The sequence below is a fragment of the Dipodomys merriami genome, unplaced genomic scaffold (assembly GCF_024711535.1).
Source record: "Dipodomys merriami isolate MVZ:Mamm:240054 unplaced genomic scaffold, mDipMer1.0.p SCAF_5, whole genome shotgun sequence".
Lineage (NCBI taxonomy): Eukaryota > Metazoa > Chordata > Mammalia > Rodentia > Heteromyidae > Dipodomys > Dipodomys merriami.
The window spans coordinates 19,556,257-19,573,536 of record NW_027206068.1 but is presented as its reverse complement, the minus strand read 5'-3'; the positions used below and the strand labels follow the sequence as shown (position 1 = coordinate 19,573,536).

At 34.3% G+C, this 17,280-nt stretch overlaps 1 protein-coding gene across 1 annotated transcript in view; it reads right to left on the bottom strand.

The window, feature by feature from the left end:
• Nucleotides 1–282: 282 nt before the first annotated feature.
• The window catches only part of Agmo (alkylglycerol monooxygenase), a 321,568-nt gene continuing 304,570 nt past the window's right edge, over nt 283–17,280 (bottom strand). The window contains exon 13 of the mRNA XM_069996158.1: nt 283–747. Coding sequence (XP_069852259.1) covers nt 673–747 — 75 coding nt within the window. The 3' untranslated portion in view covers nt 283–672. The remainder of the gene's footprint in view (nt 748–17,280) is intronic.

Genomic DNA, 17,280 nt, shown 5'->3' with positions numbered 1-17,280 from the left:
CCACTTGTCAAATCTCTCTCCTATCTGTTGTGCCCCTGGGACTCTATTCAAGAAATTTCTACCTAGATCTATAAATTCTGCTTCTCCTACTCTCTCTTGCACTAGTTTCAAAGTTTCAGATCTGACATTAAGGTCTTTGATCCATGGTGACATGGATGGTGACAAATTGGATCCACTTTTAGTCTTTGGCATATTGATCCAGTTTTCCCAACACCAATTGTTGAAGGAGCTATTTTTTCCCACTATATATCTAAGGCTCCCTTATCAAATATCAGATAACTATATATATGATTTTATTCCTGGGTCATCTAATCTATTCCATTGATCTTCAGGTCTATTTTTAACACTGAATTTTTGACTGCACTCTCCTCTACTTCTCCTCTTCATTCATGTAGCCCTCTTCCCTTGGACCCATTTTTCCATTATGTTCCTCTCCCTTCTGAAACTTATAATAAATGATATCAGAGAACATAGCATCCATGTATTTGAAGTCGTTTAATTTTAATGGAAAAATAATACATATGAAAACAAGCAAGATTTAGTAGGTTCATTCATTTTTGATTAAAAACTCGGCTCCCATAAGCATTCCAGAGATTATCACATTCCCATACATAGTAATAGAGTGTTGAAGTTGTAGACAACTGATTAAAACAAGATTTGTGTCTACCAAAGTTATCTCCAAAGGCAGGAGGCAAGTTGTGTCATGCTTCTTATGCCCCAGAATGCAATGCAGATGGAGAAAAATATCTAAAGGAAAAAAATAAAGAGAAAAAAATCAATACTTTTGTACAACTGAGTTAAATATAAGTTCCTGGGGAATATAAAAAATTTAGCCAGTTAAGTTATTTAAGCTAAATGTAAAAATTGTTCATTGACAGAATATAGCCAGTTTAATTTAAAATATATACACAGACAAGAGTTTTGTTTGTGTTTTTTTATTCTCATACTCATATAACTGGGTTATTTCAAAGTGTGGGATTGCCTAAATTAGATATAGAATGAAAGTGAAGTTTTTAACTAATATTTTGAGATCTTGCCTGCTGTATATTCTATACTAAATGATGTCATCACTTACAGAATTTAAGAAGCCTTTTGACCAGAAGAATAAAAACACTGTTAAAGAATGATTCCTCTCTGAGGCAGTATGATCTTGCCTGCTATAACTTTCATCCAACAACTGAATTCCAAACATTGCAGTTTCCATACCTTCTCTGTCTTTTGATCTTACTGGGTTGCAAAATGTAACTGTAAGATAACCATCACTGGGTGCCGGTGGCTCACGCCTATAATCCTAGCTACTCAGGAGGCTGAGATCTGAGGATCATGGTTCAAAGCCAGCCCAGGCAGGAAAGTCCATGAGACCCTTATCTCCAATAAACTACCAGCAAAGTGGTAGAGCACTAGCCTTGAGCTGAAGAGCTGAGGTACAGCACCCCAGGCCCAGAGTTAAAGCCCCACGACCAACCAAAAAAAAAAAATTGACACCATAACCAGATGGTAACAAGTAGCCTGAATCATGTATTTAGTGTATACCCTTTATTTCAGACACACAAATCACCCAAGTGTATGCACACTTCACTCTTGCTTTTTGATATTTGAGAAAGAGGTTTCACTATGTAGCTAGGACTGGCTTATATTCACTATGACACCTAGGCTGGCCTTCGACTCTGGATTCTGCAGGGTCTGCCTTCTTTGTGCTGGAATTACACTAGGCCAGGCAGGCACACAATGCTCTTAATTTCTAGTGATCCAAGCAAGCCAGAAGAACTACAGTTATCTTTAATAAATAATTGTGGTAGAATTTTGCTCATTATGCCTACTCTATATACCATAAGCTCATAATGCTTGTGACAATGCACTGGCCATAGGCTTTGTATCATCAGGAGTTTCCTAAGTCAACTATCAAAAGATGACCAATTGCTTCTCCATAGGAAAAAAATCACTATTACTGGGAGATCCATTAATGGACAGAAAGAAAGATCAACTCAGAAATGTGTCATGCCAGAGGTATGAGAATACTCAGGGAAAAGGAACTACAGTGAAGGCAAAGATACTACATGAGACCAGCCATTAATTCACACTTAGTGCCCGAATAAAAATAAGTAACAACATCAGAAAACAAAACCCAAACAAAACTGGTGAAATACAACATCGGCAATGACATCAAAAACCTCTGCAAACACTCATGTTTAGATTTATGATAGATTTAAGAATGGGTGGTCTAGTTTCATATGAACTATCTAATTTTTACAAAGGATCATTATCCTTCCAAGTTTCCAGTGAGATAGGTTTTTGCTTTCAAATCCATACATCCCTTTCAGTCTATAACACCCACAAAATGAAAAAAAATCGAAATGAAATCAGCAGTTTTATGAAGCAGAAGTCAAAAATAATATTAACATTTTGGAATTGCCTCAGAAGTCAAATGCAATATATTTAAAGGCTGGTTTTTATCTCATGGGATTTCTCACGGTGGTGCCAGGTAAAATAATACCAAGATCGGAGGAGTGAAAGTTCTTGGACTTATGTAATGAGTTACTTTTGTCTCTGAAGATGGGTTTATGTTGACAGGAGAGCAGAGGAGGTAGCTTTTCAAGTGTGACAAAGATGACAAGTACCAGTGAATAGTTCAGAATATTCATTAAGCATCTAATAAGTACCTCATGTTGTGCAAGGTAGTAGAATCTGAAATGTTATTTGGCAATGAAATTTTTATTGCTTTTGAATTTGGTACTCTTTGGTCATGAAGATAATCTTCATGGGGGAAAGTGAGGGTGAATCCTCAAAGAATACCTGTAAATTTTTATGTTTGCAATAATTCCTTCTTCCATACTCTTCAAGGTATGGCCAATCCCTTTCAGCTATTAATACATTTATCTGAATTTCTACTAGCATTATAAGTGGGAAGTAATGACTCATACTTGGAATTGTAGCTTAAGAGCCAGAGATTGGAAGAATCATTATTTGAACTCAGCTTGGGCAAACGTATTAAAGTTTGGGAGTTATCTCAACCAATAAAATATTGGTTATTGTGGTACATGCCTGTGATTCATAAATAAAAAAAACAGGTTGATCATGGGCAAGGCAGACTGTGTCAAAACCGTGTTGATTATGCTATTCAATTAATAATGAAAACAAAAATGGCTAGGGGTATGGATCAAGCAATAGAGTTCTGCCTAGAAAACATGAGGCCTTGCATCAACTCTGTGATGAAACAAAGAACAATAAAACACCCTGATTTTAAAAAACTAAAAAGAGTGAAAAAGATAACAGTTCTGGTTTATGTTTTTTGTGTGAAAATACCGTACAGAGGGGTTACAATTACATGAGCAAAGTAATGAGTACATTTCTTATCAAGCATTGTTGCCTCCTCTTTTGTTTCCCCTTCCCATTCCCTGCCTCACCAAAGTTGTAAAGTTCGTTTTTCGACATAACGACTTGTACATCTCATAGTTGCAATGAGTCCATCTGTATCCCTATTTAAGCAATTTGTTTTTTCCCTTCTCCTACCCAAATTATACCAATATCAAATACAGTGAAAGCAGGGGTTTTACCATGGGGAGGGACATATAAAGCAACAAAGAAATCATCTTAAAAAAAAATTATGTTAAGTGAAGTAAGCCAGGCCCAAAGAAAAATAGGTAACCATGGTTTCCCTTATTTGCAATAACTAGTATATATCACAGACAAGCAATAATGGTCAGAGAAGTTGATGTTAGGCGAAATGAACCCCAAGATAAGGATTCAAATGTTTTTTTTTCTTTCTTGCGATTATTTCTAACATATTTATAAGGTGATTGTTTTGTTGCTTGGTATGGCCTTCCCCCACGCTATAACCCCTGTTTTCACTGTATTTAATGTTGGTATAATTTGGGGAGGGGAAGGGAAAAAACTAATTGTTTAAATAGAGATATAGGTGGACCCATTGCAACAATGAGATGTACAAATTGGTATGCCGAAAAATGAACTTTACAACTTTGAGGTGAGGACGGTGGGGGGGAGGAGATGATGGGAAGGGATGGGAATGGGAAACAAAGGAGGCAACAATGCTTGATAAGAAATGTACTCATTACCTTGCCCATGTAATTGTAACCCCTCTGTATGGTATTTTCACAATAAAAAAAATAAAAAAATAGGTTCGAAACAATAGCAAGAAAGAAAAACATTTGAGTCCTCTATTTTACAATGACATTTTTCTTTTACAATGACATCTTTCTGCCTTTGAAACTAATAACAATTCCATTTCCTGTAATCCTTATCCCTAGCAAAAGTATGAATATCTTTGCTTTACTAAAATGCCTTTATCTCTCCGAAGTGCTGGAGTGTAGTTTTATCTGATTTACTCGTTTGTTTAGAGGCCCTATGTCCTAGACTTCCTCACAAATAGATCTATCTAACTAGTATCTATTCATCTAGCTAGCTAGCTAGCTACCTACCTACCTACTTATCTAGTTACACCTATCTATCTAGGTAGAGTGAGGCATATCTATAGATATGTATATCTTCGTAGATTTATCTATGTGGATCTAGATAGATAGATAGATAGATACATAGATAGATAGCTATATAATGGCCGAAGTCTCTGGATCAGAGCCAGATCTCACTAAAGGTACCCTGGCACCATTGCTTAGGTGATCCATTTCTCTCAGGTACCTTCAATAGATTTGTCTGTTTGATACTCATGATGAACTTTGGAGTTCATGACCTTCTGGAAACTCAGAATTTATGTGGTTCATAAAAGAACTGAAAAATCTATAAGACATTAGAGCTAAATGTTAGTTTATGTTTATATTGTCCCCCAGAAAATCTAACAGCCCAATCTGGGAAGTTAGTTCAGAGAATACACAATGAATTCATTTCTTTTTATTACTAATCACCTGGTTTTGCCAGGTTGTTATTTTGAGTCAAAAACTGCCAGTTCTCAGTAACTGCTATTTGTCCTTTTACAATCAATACTTTGATTGTAAAAGTACTTTGATTGGAGTTTTTATGTATAATGAAATCCAGATTGGCACAACATCATAGAAATTAAATAAAATGGATACGTCCTTTTAATAATATTCATGGCCTTGACCTATTAGAAATATTTAAGTAGAAGAAAACTCATTTGCTTTTCTACTTTTCAATATATTTATATTGATATGATATACATAATAAATGTAAATATAAATTAGATATATAATTTTAATTTTAGCATGGGTTCAATATAATCACTTGATTATTGACACAATTCTATTTAAATGTTTATTTTGTTTAATCCTCTCTTGATTTGTATTAAGTTATTCCTTTGGTTTCCACAGTTATTTATATTAAATATATCACTTTAAATAACTGTTCTTTCACATATTTCTTAGTCAAATGAAATGAACACAGGAGAATTTCTGGTTAAAGCTTAGAAACAGAATAAATGGAAATTGTAGCATTGTTTGGTTTTGGTTTTGTAATATTCTTCTCTAATTTATAGATATGTTTGTGGGTATGTAGAACGTCAACGCATATTTATGTTATCCTACTTCTGGGCAAGTCCCATGGTTTTAACAGCTGGATGTAAAGTATGAAACAGAGGAAGTTCATTCTTAGTGTCAAGCCCTCCCTGTGCTAACACATCATTAGTGGTCCTTGTTTTCAGGCTGTTTTCTTAACTTCCTGGGGACTTCAACTCTGATGCCTGAACTTTGGCCTGTACAGATGCTCTCTTTGTTTTCTCCACCTCTTTCCAAAAAGCTCATCAATTGGCAAGTGGCTAATCTGAGCAGTTAAGCCATAGTAAGACACCTGTGGGAACTATTGTGTTATTCTGTGGTTCCACCAGGTTATGTCTGTTTCAGAGGCCTCATTCAAAAGTTTAATAAATAGCAGAAAATTAGGTACCTAAACATAAAGGAAAGAGAATGGTATTGGAAGAGGTGTTTGCTTATATGCATGTGATGTTTCTCAAATATAAATCCTTTAATAATCCATTCTGGTAGATTTATCTCATTATCTATCTATCTCTATCTCTATCTATCTATCTATCTATCTATCTATAGAGAGAGTTTTTACTATTGTGAATACATTGACAAAGAAATACAAATATCACCTTAGACAGTGGACAGTTTGCAGGTACAACTAGCTAACAACAGCCTAGAGCCTAGACGAAGGGCAAAATAAGACTTTTCATCTCATTTACCTTTACAGTACAAGATTTAAGAAAACAAGGTTTAAGTACCTAAACAATTAATCACAAGAGAAATAAATTCTCTGAAATAGTAAAAATGATTTTCAATCTCGTGTCTATTTACTGTCACAAATATTGATACAGAAAATATTCACAGGGCTCCATATCTAATTTTAGCCCATTGGTAGCAGGAAAATAATTATGCTTCTATGCCAGAATTGCTAAAATGTTGAATGGACATGATAAAAGAATTGAGTTGTTTATTTGGTGAGAATAATCATCTATTATACCTTGCTAAGAGAACTGGAGTAATTTTAAATATGATATAGAAATAACATTTTTAGGAAGATCAGAGAACCAGTCACTTTACTAAAAAAATGATATTATCTTGTGCTTTGCTCATACCTATAATAATGGGTACTGAAGAGGCTGAGATTTCAGAAGATTGAAACCAGCACAGTCAGGAAAGTCCATGAGACTCTGATCTCCACATTAACCACCTATAGAAGGAAGTGGAGGGCTGGACCCCGGTTGGTTCATGCCTGTAATCCTAGCTACTCAAGAGGCTGAGATCTGAGGATCGCAGTTCAAAGCCAGCCCAGGCAGGAAAGACCATAAATCTCCAATAAACCACTCAGAAAACCGAAGTGCCGCCGTAGCTCAAGTGGTAGAGCACTAGTCTCGAGCTGAAGAGCTGAGGGACAGTGCCCAAGCCCAGAATTCAAGCTCTACAACCGACAAAACAACAACAACAACAACAACAACAAAAACCGAAACAAAAGAAAACAAGAAGGAAATGGAGGTGTTGCTCAAGAGGTAGAACTCTAGTCTTGACCAAAAACTGCTCAGAGACAGGCCCCCTAGTTCACATCCCAGAACAAGTGCGCACACACACCACACACACACACACACACACACACACACACACACACACACACACACACACACACACACGCTATTTATTCAATCATATAAGTTCTTAGATAAATTTTCATTTTTATACTGATTTCCTAATCTTCCTAGGCATATCAATACCTTTCTTTTTATCCCTAACAGATCACATGATGCACTTAAATGGAAGATTACATTTTCCCCTAAAAAGTATTTCTTTGTCATAGATCAGCTTCATAAAGTATCAGTTAACCACTGGTTTTTATATACCCATAATGAGCACAATACCAAAAACTGCTTTAGTAGAAACAGATTAAACCTGTACTAAATTTTTGTTACATTATTTGGAAGAAAATGAAACCAACTATTCACTAATTATGCTTTTCAACAAAATATTTTGATTTTTTTGCAGAGAGGGAAATTGTGTGTTCTTACAGATAACTCATGAAATCAAACATGAATTCCTGCAAAATGTCTGTATTTCCTATTACATCAGGAGAAAAAGTACAAACAGCACTGGATAAATGATCACAAACAAGGCCATACTAAAGCTACCAGCACAACTATGTTTATTGCAGCATTATTCACCATAGCTAAGATATGGAATCAACCCAGATGTCCTTCAGTAGATGAATAGGTCAAGTAAATATGATATATATATATATATATATATATCACATATATATATCACACACATATATATGTATATATATATATATATATATATGTATATAATGGAATTCTATGCTTCCATCAGAAAGAATTACACTGACCCTTTAGTTAGGAGATGGAAAGACTAGGAAAAAATCCTATTAAGTGAAGTAAGCCAGACCCAAAGAAATATAGGTCCCATGATTTCCTTCATTTGCAATAATTAGTGTACATCTATGATAATTTTATCAGATGAGCAGAAAAACTCAAAAGCTATGTTCATATGACCACAAAAGATGATGCTATGTGAAATGAACCCCATGATACTAACACAAGAGAACTTTCTTTATTGTTGTTGTTTTTAATGTACTATGTGATTTTCTTTTGTTTCCTTTGTATGTTGTTCCCCCTATGCAATATCCTCTGTTGTCACTGTACTTGATTTTGGTACACTTAATCTTGTATATATATTTATTTAAATTGGGGAGGGGAAAGGGAATAACAAAATGCTGAAACAAGGACACAGTATGACCCATTTGCAACAATAATACCCACAAGACAGTATATTGGAAATGAACTTTACAACTTCGGGAGGATAAGTGAGGGTGAGGGATGTGGGAGAGGGAGGGATAGTGGGAGAACAACAAGGGAGAGGGTAACAATGCTCGACAAGAAATGCACTCATTGCCTTATGCATGTAACTGTAACCTCTCTGTACAACATCTTTACAATAAAATACATTTAAAAATAGCACTGGAGTAGAAATTAGACGTAAATGTACAGAAAGTCCTTTGAAATAAAAAACAGCAGAACATATAAGGTGGCAATTTTTTTTTTAGACCTGCTGGGACCAGGCAAGGTTGGCACTCCACATGGCTGGGAAAGAGAGGAAAGAGAGAGAAAAGAGCTAGAAAAGAGCAGAGAGAGCAAGAAAACAGAGAGAGCAGAGAGAGAGAGAAGAGAGAGAGCAGAGAGAGACAGAAAAGAGCAGCGAGAGAGCAGAGAGCAGAGAGAGGGAAGAGAGAGAGCAGAGAGAGACAGCAGTAGAAAAGATCAGCGAGAGCAGAGAGAAGGGAGAGAGAGCAGAGAGAGAAGAGAGAGCAGAGAGAGAGCAGAGAGACAGCAGAGAGAGAGAGAGCTAGAAAAGATCAGCGAGAGCAAGGTGGCAATTTTTTTCCTATAGTTTTGCAAGATCTACTTTGACAAATGCCAACTCAGAAAAATTGAGAATTTTTCTTTTATTCAGTGTGTTCTGTAGATGGCAAACATTCAGTCACATTCAGAGAAAGGCAATCTATAGCCCTGAGAAAAATAATGAAAATATAGTAACTATTATTTGGAAGTATTGTACTCTTTCTTTGTTTTTAAATTTTATTTTCTTGTAAAGATATTATGAAGAAAGGTTACAGTTACATGAGTCAGTTAATGAGTGCATTTCTTGTGGGGCATTGTTACCCCCTCCTTTGTTTTTCTCCCACTATCCCTTCCCTGCCCTACTTCCCTTATTCCTTTCCCCCAAAAGTTGTAAAGTTCATTTCCAACATAGTTTCTTATGAGTCTTATTGTTTCAATGGGTCATCCTGTAACCTTGTTTCAGCATTTTGTTAGTCTCCTTCCCTTCCCCAAATTAGACAAATGTGTATACAAGATGCTAGGTACCAATATCAAATACACTGACAACAGAGAGAACCATCGGAGGAAGAATATACAAAAGAAACAATGAAAAAATCACATAGTACATTAAAAACAACAACAAAGTAAACCTCTTGTATCCATATCTTGGGTTCATTTGTGTATGTTTATTTCTATACCTTCAGAGAAAATACAAGGAAAATTATTCTATCATATAAATATTAAACTCTTATTTAAATAATTATCTAATTTTTAAGTGTATATTAAAGTTCTTAGAAGAGAAAAGCCTTATAAATAGAATTTATATGACTATTCATGTGGTAACAGTGAGTGTTTAGGTACATATATCTCAGTCATAAGACATTTACTGATATTAACTTATATATAAAGAAATATAATGAATATTCTGTGGTCAAAATTTTGAACACAAAATAAATTTTATAACAAAGCTTTAAAACCCTTTAACAGACATTTGAAAATGGAAAATTTGAAGTTTTCTTATTTTACTTTCTCAGTTGGAGCAAAGACCATTTATAATCAAATTGTCAAAAGGCACTATTGTAATGTATACAACAAATAAATCACTATTGTAATGTATACAACAAATAAAGTATCATTCATTCTAATGATTTATTCTGTTCTAAAGAGATGATCATCTTTTATGATATACAATAATTTATTTGCGTTTAAAAGTATGCATTATCCAAGAAAGTATGTATACATTTCCATAGCATTTTCAAAGGTATTCCTCATATTCCTACTTGTCCATCCAGACTACATTTGAGCTACTAGAACAGCACTTGAAAATTATAGATATTAGGAGAAAAAAATTTCTTTAGAAGTCTCTAAAGCCTACCTACAATTCAGAAAATGTATCTGCAGACAGTTGGCATGCATTAGCTACCGTGCATACAAAGCCATATGGTTGAAATTGTGAAGACTGTAATTAGCATAAAGTGAAAATACATGCTACATTTCTCAAAAACATCTGTGGATTCTTCTTCCTCTCTGAATTCTGAATCTGACTGAAGTGTTTTTTTTTTTATTGACAAACAAGTTAAAAAGATTCAAATGTTGCCAAACTTTGTTCTTAGAGTACGGTAATCTAAGAATATGAAATTTAAAATTGTCTTCAACTAATTACTGAATTATTTCTATTTCTTATAACAATTATATATTTTCTATGTGTATTACATTTCTGAAAAAATTGTAGACATTTTGTTATTCCAAATTTCAATATCTAGGTTTCTTTCAGCTTTTCCAGGTTAGATGTTTGGGTTTTTTTTTGTTTGTTTACTTGACACTTGTCAAAAGGACAGGTATAAGAAATGTTCACTTTACCACAATAAAGGGATACAGAAAAATTGAAAAGACCACCTAAGTTGATAAGAAATAATTTGTATTTTTGAGATAACTGAAATATATGATGTATTATGTTTTTCAAATCATCCAAGTTTCTATTGCCTTTAAAAGTCTTATTCAACAACTGAATAGAAACAGAAAGGGTATGTGCAGGGTGACTGGGCTGCATGCATCTGATTAATTCATAAGGGATCAAATATTGTTTCAATGAAAGAAATATTAGGAGAAATTCTGACTAGTGTGTTGGAAAAATATTTTAGGATAGATGGAGTATTTTATAGTAAAAAGTTTCCACATCACTAATCATTTTCTTGAACTTAACATGGAGCCCCAAGTTCTTTTGTCCTTATGCATCTGAAAAGGTAGGTGAAAAAGGCAAGGGAATGCAAAGAAATTAAGGATGACTATTTCTGGTTTTAAAAAGGTGGAAATAAAACAAGAGTAAAAAAAAAAATACTGAAGCACAGAATGACCTTGCCTAGTTTTACTGTGTGCTTTCTTCTTTGCGTTTAAATCACTAATGAGCAAACCTCTCTAAGTAATCTAACTTTCTATTCCTTAAAATTAAATGAACTGTAGCTGTTTTTAAAGAATCAGATAGTTGCATGAATTTAAAAAATATTAAAATATTTTGTTTTTTAATTTAAAAATTGTTTTTGTTACACATTCTAGACAAGTGCTCTATCATTGGGTTACACCTGACTAACATTTAAATTTCTTTTTCATACTTCTATATTTGTGCAAAAAAAGATTTCTACAGCTTAGAAATAAGATTTCATTTATTTTTTTCTGAATATGCCTACTACCAGCACAAAATTGCTTGTCTCATATATCCAATATAGTTTAAAACTAATTTTTTAGTAAAATGTTGTTAAAGACTCTTAACCAATCTTTAACAGACAAATTTATAATGACCGAGAAATATGACATCAATATTAAAATTCAAAGGGTTATCTCTCTCTAATATTCTTATTTTTGACTACTAACATTTAAAGCATTCCATGTTAAAATCAGTTATGAACAAAAGTTATAAAGAAAATCATTCAGTCCCAATCTTCTATCAAAATACAATTTGGTGTTAAATGAGAAGCCTAGAATCTTACCAAGGCACCATGATATTTTTAGTGTGTTTGAAATAATAAATAAAGAGAAATCGTGACATAAATCAAGAACCTAGATTTTTTTCCCCTCATAGGTAACAATTTTCTGAATGTGTATACAAAAGTTTAAACCTGGGAGAGCACTGCAGAGCACATGCAGAGTCCCATTCCACGCCTCTCATTGGGATATTTGGTGTGCTATAAAAAATTTCTCTTATGTTTATATATTATCTAAGAAACAAATGAGTTCATTTTTTAGGGGAAAGTGTCATGTTTACAGAAATAATAGTGATGTCTGGTTTTAAAAATAGGATAGTCTATCATGGGAAGATATGTTTTGAAATCATCCTTTCACATTGTTTTTGCTTGTGTCAAATGATGATTAGAGCCTTGGTAAAGGGAGCCTCTAGTAAGCCTAATAGGCAGCCAACAGCCCACATATGGTGTGCAGCTTGAGATATTTCTCAGCGTTTTGCCAGAGATGAGACTGCTCAAATGGTTTCTCTTGTAAGTCCCAAATCATAAACTGCATCCTACTAGGCCAGCCATACAAGAACTGAAGCCAAGGTTATACAGACTTGTCCAATGGCAAACAATGACTGCTTCCTAAGGAAGCCATAGTTGCTTTCCTGAGAGACGCCCCAGATGCCTGAATTTTCCCTTTCCATTTTTGACTACCTGTTCTGGCAACAGTTCTAACAAAGAGAAAGCCTGGCAGCAGGCGCTCAGCTGTTTTCAATAAGCTTTGGCAACATAGGCACTGATTACATAAACACTGCAGACAATCAAAGAAGGTATTTTCTAGTTTCTAAGCTATAAACGAAAAAAGGTGTAAACCTAAACCAACACTCCACCGTGCCTCTGCTCCAAATAATGATGATAATAATAATGGCACAACTGCAAAAGCAAAGTCTATTACAGTACAGAAAGTATGGTATCATGAACTGCTGACAAGTTCAAATTATACAGAATGTTGGAAAGATGTGAGATCTCCACATTTGAGAGGCATATATATATATATATATATATATATATATATATATATATAAGTTCAAAGTATGATTTACAATAACTTTCCAGTGGGATCATGAGTAAGATGGTGAAATATCTATAATCTACAAAATCAAGTATTTTGCAATGGTAGAAAATTCCTTAGTGGTCATGATTGTGTGTGTGTGGGAGGGGTGAGTTCTGGGGCTTGAATTTAGGGCCTGAATGCCCTAAAAACACTTGAGCTTTTTTTGCACAAGACTAGTGCTCTACTACTTGAGCCACAGCTCTATATCCCAACATTTTGGAAGTTTATTGGAGACAAGAGTCCTTCTTGCCCAGGCTTCTTTTGAACTGTGATCTTCAGATCTTAGCTCCCTGAGTTACTAAGATTTCAGGCATGAGCCACTGGTACCCAGCTGTGGTCATGATTCTACAAATCTTTGACCAATGTAAAAAAAATATCTGCTAAGCAAAGCTGAGGCAAGAACCAACATGGCAAAGTGATAAATCTTGTAAATGGACAATTAACAGCAAGCTGTAAAACAGGAGGCCTAATTTAATGGACAAGGTGAAGGAAAAAATTTGGAAAAAATGAAAAAAAATGTTATTTTTCCATAGTTTTGCTATATTAGAAATGATAGTGCGTTAGACATTCAAAACTTTTGAAAAGTTATTAATTATCAGTGTAGAAGAATCTAAGATTTGAATGTTACAAATGATATAATACTAAACTTTCAAATTCTTTTAATAGATACTCCTATTATCATAACAATTAATTATCCACATTTATAGAGGTAAGTGTAGAGTCTGTAATAAATACCATGACATCTACTTTAAAGATAGATGTACCAAATTCTTCACTGACTCCATCCCATTAGGCTATATTCATTAACAAATACTTATGACACTCTTATTACATGCCAGGAGTTTTCCTGCTGAGTAGAAATTTAACAGCTAGTATGACTTTTGAATTCATGGAATGTAGATATGTATTGTTTTACCTTAATATGCCTACTAAAAGCTGTTTAATTTTTAGATGTTATTTCTAACTATTCAAGTGTACTTATCTTTATAGTGTTGTCATCCAAGAAATGGAAACAAGAGGTTTTTCAATGTACTGTTTATGGTTCTTTTTCCTATTTTTTCCCTTTGTTGTTTTTTTTAATTTCTGTACCCTTTGTCTTTTATGTAATTTATCTAATTTATGGAGGAGAAATTAATTTTACAACTTGGAGAGGAAGTAGAACAGGAGGGAAAAAATGAGAGAAAAAGAGAGAAGGGACACTGTTCAAAAAGAAAAGTACTCATTACCTGACTTATGTAACTACAACCTCTCTGTATATGATGTTTACAAGAAAACAAAAAATTATTTACTAAAATGAAGTCAATCACAGGGTAACATTCCATTTTTCCACTGGCATAGATTATTTATAAAATGAATTATATATGCCACACCAACTTTGAAATGAGTAATGGATTATCTTCCTTTGGTAGATAAAGTGTTCCCTAGAATTACCATTCATTGCTTTCATCTAAAGTTTTGGGAGGACGTTGATTTGAATCGCAAATTCATCTTAGAGAAGTCAATAATCTTAATATGGCCAATGTCTATATCCAAAAAAACAACTTATTTTTATCAGGTTGTTAGAAGAATTAATTGAAATAATAAAGATTAAAAACTTCAAGCCAGGTGCTGGTGACTCATGCCTGTAATCCTAGCTACTTAGGAACTGAGATCTGATGGTCACAGGAATAGTTTTAATTCATCATTCCCTATTTGGCTCCCCTTTATGTCTGTCTCTTGTCTTATTTCTTTTGCTACAAATTCAGTACTGTATTGAAATGGAGGAGGAATGTGGAAATCCTTGTATTTTTGTATCTAAGAGGACAAGGTTTAGTTTATCTCAATTTAGTAGAATATTTGTCATTAATAGCCTTTATTTTATTGAAGAACATTTGGTCTATTCCTCTGTCTTCTGACACCAAAGGACTCAATTATTCTACTTTCATTCTTAGGAGAAAAATGATTCGGCCAACACATCATACTGCTACATTGTTCTTAGGGTAGTCCTTACAAAATGATGCTTTCAAAACATTTAGTTTTTAATCTAATGCATGTTTTGTTGTTGCTTTTTTCTCTCCAATGAACCAAAGGGAGGATGTGTGTGTGAGAGGGAGAGAAAGAGAGAAAGAGAGAGAAAGAGAGAGAGAGAGGAAGGCAAAATAAGTATTATTCTTCAAAATACTGATAAACAAAAAATCAGTTGGAACCAACCCAGATGCCCCGCAGTAGATGAATGGATCAAGAAAATGTGGTGTATATGCACAATGGAATTCTATGCCTCCATCAGAAAGAATGACACTGCCCCATTTGTTAGGAAATGGAAAGACTTGGAAAAAAATCATATTAAGTGAAGTAAGCCAGGCCCAAAGAAACATAGGTCCCATGGTTTCCCTTATCTGCAATATCTAGTATATGTATGAGTCAAGCGGAAAAGGTCAGATAATGTGATGTCAGGAAAATGAACCCTTAGATGTGTATTTTAATGTTTTTTTTCTTTCATGCATGTGTTTCTAATGCATTTATAAGATTATCTCTTTGCTATATTTGATGTCAGTATAACTTGTGGAGGAGATGGGGAAAACCAGTTGTTTAAGGATACAGGTGGACCTGTTGCAACAATGAGAAGTACAAGTTGTCATGTCCAAAATGAGCTTTACAATGTTGGTGCGGGGGGATGGGGGAGAGGGGGGAAGGAGAAGGCTGGGGATTGGGGGGGGAGGGGGGAGGCTGGGAAGTGATGTGAAGGGAGAACAAAGGAGGAGGCTGCAGTGCTTGGTAAGAAATGTACGCATTATCCTGCCCATGCAATTGTAACCCCTTTGTACAGTATGTTCAAATAAAATAAAATTAAATTAAAAAAAATCAGTTGGAAACATGTAACAAACAAAGCATTAATGTATACTTTTGGACAGAATGGGGTTTCATAAAGTGTTTTGAAAGCTGCAAATGTTTATAATTATATAAAATTCTAGGCTGTACGGGAATTCAGGGCGATGTGTTTATAATGCTAATGAATAAATAAAAATAAGTGGAATCTCCTTGGTTCGTTTCTGACGTTAATACCTGCAATGTTAAGTTGTCAGAATTTGTTACTGTAGGAAAAAACCCTTTGTGTATACAATTTCTCTATGGTAATTTTTTCACATACTCAACTTTTGATACATTGTGCTTGTCTGACAATTCAAACCAATCCCACCTCTTGGTACACTGCAAACATCAAAGTAAAGGAAAAATGGATGGGACTAGAGGAATGACTCAAGTGGTAGAGCAATATCCCAACAAGCTGGAGAGTCTGAGTTCAAACTCCAGTACTGCTAAAATACCAACAAACCAAACAAACAAAACAAGGATGATTCTAAACTTGGACTTGTAGGATGTGCTCTTTACTTTTAGAATTGAGTATGTAATTACTTTAATGAGGGTCAAATAATTTAGTGAGAATACTTGTTGGAGTTAGTGATAATTTCCAAATTTGGAGATCAGCTTAAATGCATGAATGACATTACTCTACTTTATTATTATATACAGAAGAATATTTAATTTGTTTACTTTGATCTAACATATTTGCTTTAAAATGATGTTTTAGGCTGTTTCTATTTTGAACTGTCTCTTTGACAGCAATGAAAAGCCTATGCAGTTACAAGTTTTGTTTTATTTACGAATACATTTTATAATGTAAATAAATTCAATATAAACTCTGTCACAGAAAATGTGACATACTAAGATTTTTCTAAGTATGGTCAACTGATTTTGATTTTATATTTAAATACTAACTGTTACTTAATTATGATCCTCTGCAGCACATCAATCCACTACAGTGCTTTTACTTCAGGAATTCCCATTTTTATGAAATAAGAGTCAGAGAGAAACACTGTATGAAACTAATAGAGAAACTTCACAAAACTCTGGATCCAGAGTTGTGATCTTGGCAATTTCTGAGGATTTCTATGGATGAAATTGCAGTGTAATGAATTATATGTTCTAGTCAAGAGGGATAATATATACTCAGAAAAGTTCTTTGTCTTTTTTTTGACTTTGTTTCTTTCATTTATTGTTTGTCCTGGTAAAGTGTGCTGTAAGCTCCCTTAAGACCTGAAGACTCTTCAGAGCTTGGGTTGTGGATGAGAGTCCTGCCACATGAATTCGGCCATTAGATCACTGAGGGTGATGGTAGTACATTTAATTTTGAAAATACATACAATTGGAACACATGTGTTTTATCAAGACAGCAGAGTGAAGTTCAGGAATCAGGGAGCCAGTGGGCCTGGATAAGGTTTTACTACAGTATGGCTAGAGATCACTGTATGAAACTAATTCCTGCTGATAATCACAACTTGTCTCTGGGCAAAACAGCTTATAATTTTTGAGTATAGCACGAGGGAGAATATCAAAGCTACCAAAATTTGAAACAGTGCAGCAGGAGCCCCAGA